The following is a 15,605-nucleotide window of genomic DNA, read 5'->3' on the forward strand; positions in this document are numbered from 1 at the left end:
CAAAAAGGAAGAAATTGATAGAACGGCCCATACTAAGATCAGACCCTTAGCTGCTCTTTTTATTATAAAGAAAAAGTTGGAAATATTTATAATCCTGCTTTAGGAAGATAATTCACATTTTTTGGTAAATAATGAGGAAAAAACATATCTCCTGATTTGGCAATTTCACGTTAAAGGATTCATCACATTTTTGCCTCTGTTGACTATTTAATGTGTGTGCGTGTGTGTGTGTTGAGTTGTTTCAGTCCTGTCCGTCTCTGCAATCCCAAGGACTGTAGCTCACCAGGCTCCTCTGTCCATGGGGTTCTCCAGACAAGAATACTGGAGTGGGCTGCCATGCCCTTCTCTAGGGATCTTCCTGACCCAGGGATGGAACCTGCACCTTTTACATCTCCTGCATTGGCAGGTTGGTTCTTTATCCCTAGCCCCACCTGGGAAGCCCATTTAATGTATATACTTTATTTTTGAACCAGCACACTAACTTGCAGTATGTGTTTGTAAATAATCAGATATTGTATAGTGATGATGTCTATTCTATACTGAATATACCATTCCAATATATCACACACCTTTCTAGATTTATTAACTTTACTAGATGTCACCTTGCTCCAAAATGATGATACAGCTAGGACACAATGATGTTCCAGTGCTCCATCTGCTGTTTAGTGGTAACTTTGATGGTGCTAGAGAAAGGAGGCAGATTCCAGAACAAATAGTGGGAGACCAGGCCAGGGTGGGGGGTGGGGAACTTATTAAAAAAAAACAACACAGGATTCATACAGATCAGCTGTTATGTGTTACAATGAATGAAGAATGTACATAAAATGCCTACCTTGCTGCCTGGCATGTAGTAAGCACTCAATAAGCACTAATTCCCTTCCTTCTTCTGTGAGACAGTCATCATTTTCAAAGAATTAAAAAACTGTGAACTTAGCTGTCATGAAGCCTGGAAAACACAGAGCAAATTTCCAGATCCTCTTAAAGGTATTGGGAGGTGCTGACAAGATTGGTTTTGCCCATGGCTTAGAGAAAAAAAAGTGGAAGAGACAACCTGGGTTTTCCAGGTTGCTTCATGTCAACAGAAATCCATTTTATAATGTGAGAAAGCAAAAGAGTTATTGCTCAGATTAAGCATATGCTTCCAAGACCAATTATTTACATATTTTTGGCAGAAGGAAGAAAAAGTAACTCTGCCATTTGGGGAAATCAGTTGATTTTAAAATAGAAAACCCAGTATGCCTTTTTTTCCTTTTAGATGAAGTACCTCTAGCATCCTGTTCTCTCATCTTAAAAACCTAATGCTTCCCTGTTATCATTATTGGTTTCAAGAAATACTGCTCAAACTTTCTAATTAAGAATAATAGTTTTTAAAAAAAACATCATCTAGGCAGTCATTACTACATAAGATAGCAAGTTTTTCACCCTACATAAATAAATGGTTATTATTCTTATGTAATAACCAATGTACTTATTAGGGGGCCAGGAAATAGGTTATATTTCCATATTGTGTTGGTATAAAGACTCTAATTTTTATTACGATAATTTTCCATGGTGTAGTGATTAGTTAGTAATTGCCTCCTTAAATTCACTGTTAAAAGCTATTCATATTGGAGTTTGAATGGGAAACATTTAGCAAAATACTGGTAGACATTCAGTTTGGCAGATTTAATATCATTCTTAAAATAAATAGAGGATGTTTTACTTGGTTGCGTTTCAGCAGAAGGCTACCGGGAGCAGGGCCCTCATTGCAGGTCTCGCGCCAGCAGGGAAAGAGTAGGTCATGGAAGTGGCCACTCCGCATGCCAGCAAGGATGGTAGTGTCAGCCATCCAGACAGTGTGCCAAAGGTTCTGTTACAAGCCAGAAATGTGGAGCCATGGCATGGACCATGAGAAAGAGTTATCTGGAAGCAGAAGCTCTGGAAGTACCAAATATTTTGGAATATTTGCTGTTCTACTTTGAACAGTTTCAATCGCAAAATGTTGACTGTTTCCAGGTATTATTGATTTTAAGAATGTGGAAGAAATAATAACTAGGACAACACTCTTGAAGAAAAAGCATTGATTTTTAAGTGCTAATTCTATTATGTAATTTTCTGTACCGTTATTGTTGAATAAGAATCTTCATAAAATAAAGAATGGTAGAAACAGAGAGGTAAAAGATGCTTGGCATCAGACTTGGTAATCACATGCATGGTTAACTCTAAACTGATTTAAAACTAAACACAAATAGAAGAAAAAATTTCTGAGTTTATCTTATACCGAAAACTGCAGAACTACTCCAGAACTTTATGATCATTACTGGAATGGAAAAGGGGAAGGGAAGAGGTTTTCAGCTTTTTTGCTTTCTCACTGTTTGTTATATTTAATTGGATTAATCAACTGTTATATTCATGTAGTTTTAGTAAAGTTCCAACTTACCTTTTCAATTGTTCTAATGGACCCTTGTATTTTTTCTTTTTAAATTAGGCATATTTGCTTATTCTTGTACTCATGCTTATATTCAATCTTCTCTGTTCATTGAACAGAACTAACAACTTCTGTCAACATTTCAGACTTCTATATAACCAAGCAAATATCTATATAACCAGAAAACAGTTTGTTCTATATCAATATGATAAAGCTTGTTTGGAGATTTATGAAAGGTATCATTCTTATGAGGATATTTAAACATTTTGTTACAACTGGCTTTTCCAAATGTTTTCCTTTTCTAGATGAAATTTATTTTTTAGTGGGGTAAAGTCATATTAGTCATATTTTTAGTGGGGTAAAGTCATTATTTTTTACTCCTATTCATAATGTATGTGTGTTGACATTTTTCTAGGAAATGTCAGATAGTAGGTTTTTTTACTGTTATCTATCTGTCTTTACTAACAGTGGGTTTTCAACAAGTTTTCCTAAGTTCTGTTGTAAGGGGTATGATTTTGTTTAGGGAACACATTGGTCCTTAAAGTATATGGTTAAGTCATGAAATTATAGTTGTGAAAATTTAGAAATAGGAAGTTAACAGTATATTACCAACTAGATCTTCTTAGTAATGACTAACATTTTGGCTATCTATCAGAGGATAACTTATTTTGGTGTGAGTTATATGGTATTTATTATATATTTGTAGTAACCAGACAAAATCTATGGATAAGCATGTAATTGTTTTTAGGCCATCTGATTTTGCTTTAGGAAAAGGAAAGCATTTAAAAGTGGCATACGCTTTTGAAAAGTAAAAAAAAAAAAAATCGTATACATGCATATTTTTTGTAGCCAATTACTAAGTTCTTTGTTATATAACTATGCAGCATGACCAATATCATATCAATTAGTGCTCACATTACAGTCATCATGCTTTTCATCGTCTTCTTCATAATGACATGTATCATTTTAAAGTGATTCGTTTGGTTATACAATAAAAATAATTGAATTTCAATATAAAAACTAATGTGATATGATAAATTTGATTACTATGTAGGCAATTATATATAAAAGTCAGATACTTTACATGATATTCGTCATGACTTCATAGTTTGTCTTCTGGATTTGCCAGTATAATCTTTCATGATCAGAAAAATAATATTTTATCTTTTTATAGCTAAAATAATTTTTAAACCATGGGAAGCATGGGCACAATAGCTTAATGTAAAGTTTCAAACACAGTTGAATTCTCCAACCAGGACCTCAAATTTTGTATTTTATGAAGCTTAGAAATAAATATGATAGCAAAAGCAGTTACTGTGCGGGTGTTCGCTATCATAGATTGAATTGACGTATCATATTTTATCTCACGGCACTAGAGTATTTTATTTTCTGCACATATACTTTAGTAGATTAAATAACCAATACTTCTGTTCTAAGAAAGTTCTGTAGGTGGTAACATAATTCTATTTAGCTGCATGAACAGATCCAATAGCAATCAACTGATTTTTGACCTGGTTTCCCAAATATGGTACATGGTTAGCCCAGGTTTCCTTGCTGGTACCATACGAAATGAAATCCTAGGTGCATTAGCAGTTTAAGCTGTCTGTTAGGTTTAACAGAATGTTCTCTTCTGAGGAATTTACATTGGCACCCTTTGTTGGGGGGAGATGGGAAAGTCTATATTGAATTTTGGTCATTAGAAGCTTTTTGTTTTGTTTGCATCAGAACGGTGCTTTCATTTACAAATTAGCAAAGTAAAGGTAAGGTAAAATTGTGTCTATTTTTTTTACGAGTTGATGATCTGAAATGCATTATAAAATCATTTAAGAAGTTACTGTGATTTAAAAAATGTTTTTTTCATACCAAGGCAGGAGCCTTAATGAAGAAGATGCTTATTATTAATAATAGAAAGACTAGACCCATAGAATAGTATTACTGTCAGATACTTTGAAGGAAATCCAAAGGGTATAAAGATTCCATTTTAAAGTACAAACTTGGTTATGGTGAATGAGTAGTATCAAAAATAAACATTTATATTTTAATTATGATACAGGCTGGCAAATATAATAATTAGCCATATAAGTGATGCCTTCTTTAAATATTTGAAATCAATGTAATGGTTTAAGTCATTGATCTAATAACTGAAGTCATTTATTTGCCTAAAACATGATAGTAAGTAAATATTTTAATCTTTAATTTAGTTGTAATCTGAATAGCTCAGCTACCCAGGTGAGCATTATAGACTAGCATGCATAGATTGAATTTAGTTAGAATTCTTCTTAAAAAGAACAGACTGTAAGAATTCTAGATAAAATAAATCTTTTTCCCCCAATCATTTTAAAATATCAACATTGAAATAGTATCTGGTTCATATCCCCCAAAAAAAAAAAAAATTGCTCCCGTAAAACTTGCCATTCTAGAAATCACTGCCGAGCTAACATCCAGGCTTTCATTGTTAAGCTGATATTGATGGCTTACACGTTTGCTTTTTCTCTCCCTTTACTTATTTAAAATGGAAATAGCCATACTAGTTTTCATTTTCCCCCAGACCTGTTGGTTGTTACATTCAGGGAAAAAAAACTTTTTTTTTTAAGTATCGATTCTCTAAATTTCAGGGGTTGAAAACAAGTTTTGGGAAACTATGAAAGATAACGCGAAACGACTCCCCAAAGCTCGTAATTGGTAGCTGCTGTAGCAAGAGACGTGTGTTGACAGTGTCCCCTGATTCTCACACAGCTGTTTATTCAGATAGCATGGGGGCGCGTTCATTTACATAATAAATTTTTTGGGAGCAGCAAGGTTGAGTCAGAGAGAGCAGGGCTCCTCTCAATTGTTGCATTTAAACCAATAAGGTTAGGACAAGAGAATAGCTGTGGTTTGCGTTGCAAAAACAAAAAAAAAGCCCCGAGGCTCCACGGGCAGACCTACAAGGCTGCGCAAACAAACCGAGAGATGAGATGGTGCTGTTTCTTTGTCTGGGCTTCTCAGATGCTATCAGCTGCTGCCGTTTAGAGAACGAAAGAGCGCGGGGCTCAAGGCGCTGGCTAAACAGACCGGTGGGAGCTGATGGCTCCGAGTTTGGGGCGAGGTAGAAACTCTCCAGTGCCACTTCCGACTCGGAGCCTTCCTGTTGCCGTCCGGTGTGGCGGTTTTCTCGCCGGGGCCAGCGTGTGCGCTCAGTCGCTCGGCAGCCCGAGCCTGCAGCAGCGCCCAGGCGGCGGTCCCCGCGGCCCGGCTTCCCCCAGCGGACGCGCTCCGCTTCCAACGGCGCCGGGCTCCGCCGGGAGCCCTTAAGACCCTCTCGCGTCCTCCTCCAGGAGCAAAAACTATGTCTGGAATGGAGGTTTGCTAAACCAGAAAATTCGAAGGAGCCCAGGAAACTGGTGGATGCAGCAGATGTAAAGCGCTGTAAGTACAAGCTGACTGTTTGAAAAATTGTACTACGTGACACCAGCTGTCCTGTGGGCAAAGCCCAAGATAACGAGCGCTTTGAGTTATTGTTTTGATTTGTTTTAAAAGAAAAACATTAGGGCGTGGGGAAGATTATGACACTTTGTGCCCAGTGCTTTATGGGCCACTGGGCTCCATCATAAAAGTATAAGTTCTTAACCCCCAATTTAACTGAGCGATTAGAATCATTAAGAGGTAATTAGAAATTAATTGTTAACAATGACTTGTTGCCTTATATGTAAAAAAAAGTTTCTTGCAGGGCAATACTCTTGTAAAGGGATCACTTCATATCTCTCTTCTGCACAAACCTCAACTATTACTATGTGATATTGATGAAAGCGGTATCTGTCTATATCCATTTTAACACAGAGATAGCTTTTCCTACACATTTTGGGTGGACTGGAGAAAAGGAGGAAGGAATAACATTTTCTAAGGACAACAGATAACAAAAATAAATTGAAACCCATTTTTAAGGAAGGAAATCCTTTTGTTTCAATACACAAATTTCCCAAACATTATATTAAACGGGCTCATCTTCAAAAGGTGAAATTATAAACATTTGCAAATTAAGATATTTCTCACTTATTGACACTTAATAGGACTTGAATGGACCTGGAAATTAAAAACAAGGTTCTTCAACTTTTGAATTACCACTTAAAATATTTGTCATTCAAAATGAGTGTATGAATTGCTAATGACTCATGGGCTTATATTTCTTGGGAGGAGTTTTTGAAACATTTAAGCACAGCTTTTGCAGGAATTCCATAAATTCAGAGCTGTCACTGAATGTAGGCAAGCGTTTTTATGTTTCATTTCTTAAAATGACAAGGGTACGAAAAGTCTCTAGTTAAGGACACAGTGAAGTTTTATAGTCTGGGGATTGTTTTTTTAATGTGTCTTTTCAGAGTAGGTTTTATTTTAGGCATGTGCGAGTTTTTTTGCCCACTGTGTGAGATTTGAAGATATGCACGCAAAAGTCATGTTTTTCTGCATTATCAAATATTTGATATTTGACTTTGTCGCAGCTTGAGTTCTCCTAAGGCCCGAAGTGTTCAGTAAGTGAGCAAACAGCCGTGGATTTTCAATCCTGAAAATTCTTTGCTGTGACAGAGCAGCCTGATTGAGCCAGTGTTCAGTTTTAGAACAACTGTTCAGTTTTAGAATGGTAAAGGGAGGTCAACTGCTCTGGGTGTTTGATAGATATAATCAATGATTTTCTCAGAGTTTCCTCTTGTATTTGGAAATTTATTTTGTAAAGAATATCTTAAAAAAAAAAAAACTTGCCGTGAGAATAAACCCCGTCTTCCATTTAATCAGTCATCAGAGTATTATTGATACATTCAACATCTTAAATACTAATTTTAAAAACAGTCCTTGAAGACTATAGGTAGAATCAGTCTTTTAAATATGTACTTGTTTTTGTTTTCCTAGGAACTCTATTTTGTCCTTTTTAAACAAGATACTTTAAAAAGTGATACAGTGTATATCACTAGAAATCAGGAGTTTTAAAGCATTCATTTTATGGAGTCTTTGATAAAGAAGGAGATAAGTATTAACACTGAAAAGACATCTATCTGCCTTTTCTGAAAGTTCATTTCAATTTTAGGTTTAGACTTTTATTACATCATTGACACCATGGTAGGAAATATTGATTGAGGAATATTGTAGCAAGAGTATATTCTGATTTAAAAGCAGGTTTCTGCCTAAGACACCTTTTTTTTCCCCCCTCTATAAAATACATTCTGATTAGAAAATTGCCATTGTCTTTCAAATTTGGGAGTACTCACGTTGATCTGTGGTTGGGCAAAACTAGCTTGCCTGCCAACTCTATTTATTTAGATAAGTTCAGTACTTTCACTTTGAAAATTTCTTTTGAGTTAAAAAAAAAAGTTTAAAATTATAGTCATTTTATAAAAATTGCTTCTAGCAAGCAAAAGAGCCAATGGAAAACCCATAATTTAGACAAGTACCTACATTTTATTTGCTCTCTGCTGTTGAGATTTAGAATCCCTTTCCATTTACAGTTTACTTTTCACAGAACATTATTAACTTTTTGGCTTCATACATGATCTTCTGTCAGATGCTTTTGATTTGTAATTTAGCAAAGTATAATAAACAGTGCAAAAGTCATGAATTTTGCTCTGCATCCTGAGCTCTGTGGTAGGGAAAAATGTGATAAAATGTGTACCTTAAGTCTTGTTTGATGATCTCTCAAAGCAAGTTTGCCTTCTGGAAATAATTTCTGGGGTTGAAGAGCATGGTATTAACAGATTTAATGTGGCTATTCAATGGATTGGCGAAGTACTATGTGAGGTTTAACAAAATGAGAGAGACAAATTGAACATCAACAAAAGTTACATCTGTGAAGAATTAGAAATTTAATTAGAAAAAAGGCAAACTTAAAAGACCTCATTAACTAATCAGAAGTCAAAGTTACTAGTTGAGGATTCTTGAATTGAAATTCTAAAAAGTTCTTTTTTTTTTTTCTCTCTGTATTTTCACAACTCTGTCAGTACGCTACTTGGGTATTCTCTACAAAGAGTTTTAAAAAGCATTAAAGTGAAATGACTTCATTGTAATCTAAGATGACCATTTATAATGTTATGGGAAATATTTTTACACTCCTAGGAGCATTTGAATTAAAAAATACCAGATTAGGAGGAGACAAGGAACATATTAGGTTTATGGATATAAAGCAGAGAACATGAGCTTACTGAATGCCTAACAGCATTTTTCTAAAAACCATGAAATATTTTTTTTCTCTTTTGAATGGAAAGGTGCCTAATTAATTATTTTTGCAGCACATTATGTTTTGAGACCTTGAAAACCCAGAACCTTCCAGAGATTTTGGCAAACATAAGAGAAAATCAGCGCCAATCAGAAATAGGTGTTCTTTTTAGATAAGTCATTACAAGACCATGTTTCCTTACTGTGCTGTAATCTTGTACTACACATAAAAAACTAAAAGCATGTGAAGTGTAGCATTTTGTAAACTGTAACTAATTTTGCTCACATCTGTGTCTAATTGTTGTCTGCATTCGCATTCTTGAGAGTAGATTTATTTTTCCTGGACCACGATGTGGATTCAGCTGACCAACCTAAGTGAGGATTAGTTGTTTTAAAGTTATTTTGATTAAAGAGTCATTTTTAAAAACAGTAACACACAACACATGGTTTAAATAATCTTTGAGACACAAAAGAATATCTGAAGTATACTTAATGAAATGAAGATCATGGATGTGGAATCAAAAGTTGTACAAAGTACAGTAAAAGTCTAGCCAGCACACAAAAAATGTATGTTGTGAAAATGCATTTGTTTTCAGTGAGAAAACGTGTTAGAGTAATTCCTGTTTTGAAGCTCATTTTTTATTAACAGATTTGACTTTGAAATTTAAAATAGAATAGGTTAAACCTCAAATAAAAGTATCAAACTTTGAAAGTATACAAGGAAACTAACCTTACGTTTCTAAAATTATAGTATCTAGCCAATGTTAAAATAGGAATGTATTTTAACGTGTAATAGAAAGGATGTTTTACATACTCTTTCACATAATTAAGCCAAGAGAGTTCTTAAAACGAAGTTAGTTCTCACCTATAATTTATTCCAGGTGTATAAAAATGGAAATGGGGGAGAAAGGAAATTTATCCTTGAGGTATATCACTGTAGTTTCTAAATGGAAACATTTTACTCTTGTGTGAGAAAATTTAACAAAAAATTGCAGAAGGCTGTTAGCGTCAAGTGACCTACCTTGCAGGCATTCAAATACTTTTCACTGAATACGCAGGCATCTCTTTCAAATTATTTTGCCTCCTGCACATATTCTCAAAAAGTAGACCTAGGAATTTCATGTAATATTAGACCAAGATATTTAGACTTTAATGATGCTTTTATTCCTGCCAAAAGGTAGTACTACTTAATGTCATAAATCATAATTAAAAAATAACAGGACTCAATAGAAGATACTTGGTTGGATAACTTTTATGCCATTTGAGATGCTTCAGGTTTTTCATCTTTGCTCTGTAGCCCTAATTGATGTCTGTTCCGGTTGAATGAAAATGCACATCAAAGATCTAGATTTCTGAGTCCTTTTAAACGTTATGCAGAATGTTCTTTACCTCAGAGTCAGGCATTTGCCTGAGCTGGTGAGCCAGCAGCCCACCCTCACCTGAGTTTATCACCTTGCTGCCTCTGGAGGACTAGCAAAGCCTGCAGGCTAAGTTAGTTGTTCAGTAAAAACCCAAATATAGATTCCTCTGGGGACAAAAGAGACCAGAACTCTGGCCAGCTGAGATACTGAACTGATTATTCAACTCTCCATTCTCTCTCCTGATTTAAAAGATGGAAAATTAAACAGAAAGGGAACTGCTCTGGCTATTTCACCAGGCAGGCATGGATTTCCCTTGAACTTAAACATTCACTGAATTTTCGGTTTGCTTGGGTGAATGAGTGCAGGGCTCCATGATGATTAAGAACTTGCCTTGGGCCATTTCTCCTTGAGTCTGGCATAGCCTGCAAGTTGCCCAGAAGCCGTTTGGAGTAAACTGTTCAATGACAAATAGTAAATATAGGACAAAACCATCACCATGAGGAGAAACACTGTCAGGAGTCAAACTCATGGGCGGGAACTCTATTTCAGCTGGTGATAGCAGAAGATGAAAGATCTGAGGATGCTGGAGGGTTAATGCTTGAACTGCTGCTGTGAAACATGCTCATTTTGCTAATAGCTATCTTTTTTCAAGTACCTTTTCCAAGCTGCCTGGGTAAGGCTGCTTTGCATGTTGATTGGGGGAGGGGTAATCCCGTTTGCAGCTGTCATAGGCCAGTGATGAATCACTATCCCGTCATTTGGCTGCCTCCCCCCTCCCCCCAACAAGGGGAGGAGGAGGGTAGACCTGGAGGAGGAAACAACAGTGGAGACCTCAACTTAAAGACAATATGCCTTTCACCGCTGCAGAATCCTCCTTTTTCTCTTTTGGTTAAAAGAGAGCATTGTCGTCCTGAGCCATGTGCTCTGTATAATTAAGAGCTGACACTGAAGCAGAGTAACAACAGCTTCTAATTTTTTACCCCTGATCACAGGTGCAAACATCTCAAACCAGTTCAGATGTTGCTGTTTCCTCAAGTTGCAGGTAAGGATACTGTTGATATTTGACATTTGGGAAGATTACCTCTCTGTGACCCCCTATCTATTTTTGTCTAGTATTTCTTAATTATTTCTATTAATAGCCTTGGTTGGAAATTACTTAACAATGTGTGTGTGTGAGTGTGTTTGTAAAAGAAAAAAGGTTAAATATGTAGAAAGTGAAGAGGAGCCTGGATTTGAAAATGATTAGGGGCTGTACTTTCTGGGGTTAGGAAAACTCTGAATATGTATTGAGAATTAAGGGAGAAAAGTTGGATTTTTAAGCCATTTCTCATTTGAATCCCAAAGACTTGGGGGAAGTCAAAACTCACTTTAGAAGTAAAACAGTTCACGTTCTTTATTATAAAAGCTGACATTTGCAGTCTAAGCGCAACTTCCAAATTGACTAGCTTTTATTGACCCGGTGGGGGTGAGGAGCAGACAGTCTTAGCTTCATACATGTAATATTAATCCCCCTCTTTTTTTTTTTTTAAGAAAAACATAAAGTTTAACATAAAGTGAATAGGCCTTAGACTTCCAAACACTTGGCTGGCAGAGAACAGAATGGTATCTAGATGTGTTTTTAGTCACTTTAAAGAAATGGTCTCCTCTCTTCATTAAGAAAAGGTGAAATAGAAATGGATGGTTCTGCAGCTGTGAACATGAATAGGGGCTTCTATCTCCTATAGAGTAACTGCTGAGCCTAAGAACTTTCCGGGAAGATTTTGCTGTTTTGTGTTGTAAAAATCCCCAATTTGAGCAGGGCAATGGCATTGTTCTGATTTCCCCAAGTAGGTGACAGCTGAGGTATCCTGAGTGCTCATGTTCCTGGGCACTCACTGTATGCCGGCCTGATCCCTCCTCACTTGGGCTGGCTGTATGTAATCCACAAAGCAAACAAGTGAGCCGACATCAGAATGTTTTAATGCTGCATTTGTTTCAAGGGAAACAGAGGAACAATTAAGCAGTTTGCCAGAGTAAACACATGCATCAGGGCTATCTCATTCCCTGTCATTGGACTATAGGCTTCAAGTGTTTTATTTGGTTTGGAGACCCATTAAATTACAATTGGGTGGTAAATTATAAGGGAGTTCCTAGTGCTAATTTATTAGATGAAAGAGATTCCATACAAAAGTGATTTTTTTTTTCAATTTTACACTTTTGTGTTTTAGAAAAATAACACCTTAGGGTTCCCCCCCCCATCTAAAAAGAAAAGTAAGATGGTCTGTTTTCTTTGATAATAAAAACAGATGGAATCATCTCATTAGATCTTGGCACTTGATGAGCTATTGAAGGAGAGAAAAAGAAATTTTTTTAAAAAAACCAAAAATCTCCTTAGGATATTTGGCTGGATAGGTATGGTCAGTGACATCTTTTAATAGTCCACATTTTGAAAGGATGGCTGAAGTGAAAATATAAGAGGGAACTATTTGGAGTTGAAGAAAATAGATACAATGGGACTTTTGTGCGAATGTGTTTCAAAGGAGGTGTCAAGTCGTTAGCGCATTAAATAGTGGGGTTATGAATTTGGTACATCTGTCAAACGGAAGGCTTCTTGTCTTTAGGTCTATGGAAATGCAGGATCTAACCAGCCCGCATAGCCGTCTGAGTGGTAGTAGTGAATCCCCCAAACTCGATAACTCTCATATAAATAGTAATTCCATGACTCCCAATGGCACCGAAGGTGAGTGGCTGCCTTCTCACTGTTTACTTTGCACCTTGTTTCTTCATCACTGTACCCGGTGTTCCTAGGTGGTTATGATTTCAGTTGTCAAATCCGTGAAACTACTTTTCCAGTTCTTGTTTAGGTCATTTGACTTATGAATCAGCATTCACCCTCAATGAGGGGCTGATGTTGCTAGGTTATTACGCCATTCATAGACTGGTGTTATTTCAGAGAGATGCATATGTATATGCATAGTATACATGTGTATGTGTGCATGACATATTTATGCTTTGAGTGTATTTTTCCTTTTTGATTTTTCTTCACAGCACAGGATCAATTGTAATTATTTTGCTCTATGAGCCATGAACATTTGAAATTATTTCCTTTATTTTACTTTCCCTTTGTTACTAAATATAACCCAATTTGTCTCACTGCAGCATTGGCCTGGAGTGTCACTAAATAGCAATAAAATAATTTGTGTGCCTAATATTCTTGTGACTTTCACCATTAAAATATAAAGAAGTAAAAGATACTTACTGTTTATAAATATACAACCTTATTTGGAAGTAATATGAAATTCATTTACTTTGTAAAGATTAAGTATATATTTCAAACATAGTACTGTTCAATGATTTCTGTATAATGCATACAAATATTTATGTAAATTTCATGTAAGTAGAAATACCTATTTAAATGCATGTATACCTAAGTCTAAACATATAGGTAAAGCTATTTGTGTGTATCATTAGCTGGTGTGCATGTTTATTTTAAGTACTGTATTTTTAAAGCTTCATAGAAGGGTATGTTTTGTATTGTATCTATTTAGAAAATTTTCTTTGAAGGTGATATTTTTGCTTATTTATTCCTTATCAAGCTTTAGGACCTTAGAGCATAAGTTTCATTAGAAGTTCGATAGATTATTGATCTTAGAATTCCATGCATGAACCAAACCCTAATCATCATTTCTTAATCACCATGATGATCTTTAATCATAGTTCTTAAAAAACAAACAAAAAACCCCATGTCATAAAATTGTTTGTTTGGTGCAGTATTCCAGTATGTGTGAGGAAAGCCTTTTAAAGCTGATAATAATATGAAATTTCTGGTAAGAGATACAATAACAAAATCAGTTGTTTCTGATAGGAGTTAACTGGTAACTTTCATAGCGACAGTGATTGTTTTTACACGTAAGTAGTCTGTATTTTCCTTTTTGAGTAAATACCTTCACGTTATGGAAAATGGTCTCTGTTAAAAGAAGAAACTTTGCTGACCTAGCCAAAAAGAAAAAAAAATCTCTGAAAAAGGTTCATTTGTATGTGAAACTCTTCTCTGTCCATATCAATAGGCAATCAAAAAGAAATCTCAGTTATGTATAGGAAAGTCATTCTAGTGTTTTAAGTAGATTTTATAGAGCAAATAAGATAAAAAGCCAGCAGCCCTTCCTTTCTCTCCTGTGGAATGTGGCTTCAGTGTGAGCATGGCAGCTGTTGGTGTATGGACTGGACTCGGGGTGTGTACAGACCACTGCAGGGCCCTGGACTGGCCTACCCCAGACCAGTGTTGGCGGGCAGGGCGACCACCGAGGGCAGCATCAGGGGACCAGGGATGGAAACCTTTACAGTCATTCTCATCACTGTGAAGTCCAAGCAAGACAATCATCTAAAGTAACTTAAAGAACAAAGCTTTAAGTATGTTAAATTGTTTTGCTTAAGGGAATAGACCAATACATATTGGTAGGAATAATTGTGAAATGATGAGTTAATTTTTTCATATATGAAGAAATAGGGGTAAAATGTTTTCATTTTGTCTTCATTTTACTGGCAAATCATCTACAAAAGAAGAATCAGACAATATTAAAACAGAGTATGTGTTGGAAACTGCCTCTTGGATTGCTTCGTGTGAATGATGTGTGGTTGGTTTTTTAAGGGCATGTGAGATGATCATATTTCTGAATATTTACATTTAATAGCTTGATATCATGTTCATATTCAGGAATATGTACTTCATCAAAGTTTTACATAGCTATAATAAATCAAAAATGAGAGAATATCTTAGATAGCTATATAACCTGCCAAACCATCAGCCTGAGAGATACTTAGAAATTATTTCTTATCCTGAAAGAAACTCTAATTTATCTTTGGCCTAAAAAAATCCATTTCTAAGTCATATTTCAAACAAGTACCCAGTTACTCATCTGACTCTGTTTTCGGGCATTCTTTTCTTATTGCTGTTTTTTATCATACCTGTATATTTACCTCTTTTGTTTGCAGGCATTCTTCACTGGAGTACTTTACAAGGGTTATGGTAGTTAGAAAGTGAGGTGAGAGGTATCAGTATAAATTATCCAGAGAATACATGAAGTTTTAGTCCATTGACTGGGGTATTCAATTTTAGTGCACAGTTTGAAAACGTGGACCCAAACTTTCCCCACCATCTGTGTGACAGGCCTGTTTGGATGCAAACAGCATCAGAAAGTTCTGGGTTATTATTAAGTTTGTGAATCAATTTATCATGCCACTTACATATTCCATAAGGCATGTGTGTCTTTCCCTTCAGTCACCACTAGAGGAGTTAAGCTTAAAATCAGTGAATTCAGTGTCTGTAAGCGTTCCTGGAATAGAATCTTTATAGATTTTCCTATCCCTTTTTTGAAATCTTATTTATTTCGAAACTAGCAATATTCACCAATGAATTAGTGGAATGAAAAAAAAAAAGCCACAAGAAATTCCTTAACTTTTCAAAGAATGTTTAAAATATCAATCACCTCCCCTAAGTCCATAATAGATATTTCAGGCTCTCTATGCCACAGTGGACATTTAAAGTGATTTTATGGTAGTCAGTTGCAATGCATCTCCTTAGTTAGGTTGACAAAACTTCCATTGAGTTTACATTGTTGTTAACCCTAGCTCCACTTAGATAGGTTGTCTTCTTTCTCCAGGGCCTTTTTTTTTTTTTTTTT

General features: G+C 35.7%; 1 protein-coding gene across 1 annotated transcript in view; it reads left to right on the top strand.

Moving 5' to 3' along the window:
- The window catches only part of EYA1 (EYA transcriptional coactivator and phosphatase 1), a 376,069-nt gene that overhangs the window by 183,274 nt on the left and 177,190 nt on the right, over window positions 1-15,605 (top strand). The window contains exons 3-4 of the mRNA XM_018058424.1: window positions 10,938-10,987; window positions 12,546-12,664. Of these exons, the coding sequence (XP_017913913.1) occupies window positions 10,938-10,987; window positions 12,546-12,664 (169 nt within the window). The remainder of the gene's footprint in view (window positions 1-10,937; window positions 10,988-12,545; window positions 12,665-15,605) is intronic.

This window comes from Capra hircus, chromosome 14, assembly GCF_001704415.2.
Source record: "Capra hircus breed San Clemente chromosome 14, ASM170441v1, whole genome shotgun sequence".
Taxonomy (NCBI): domain Eukaryota; kingdom Metazoa; phylum Chordata; class Mammalia; order Artiodactyla; family Bovidae; genus Capra; species Capra hircus.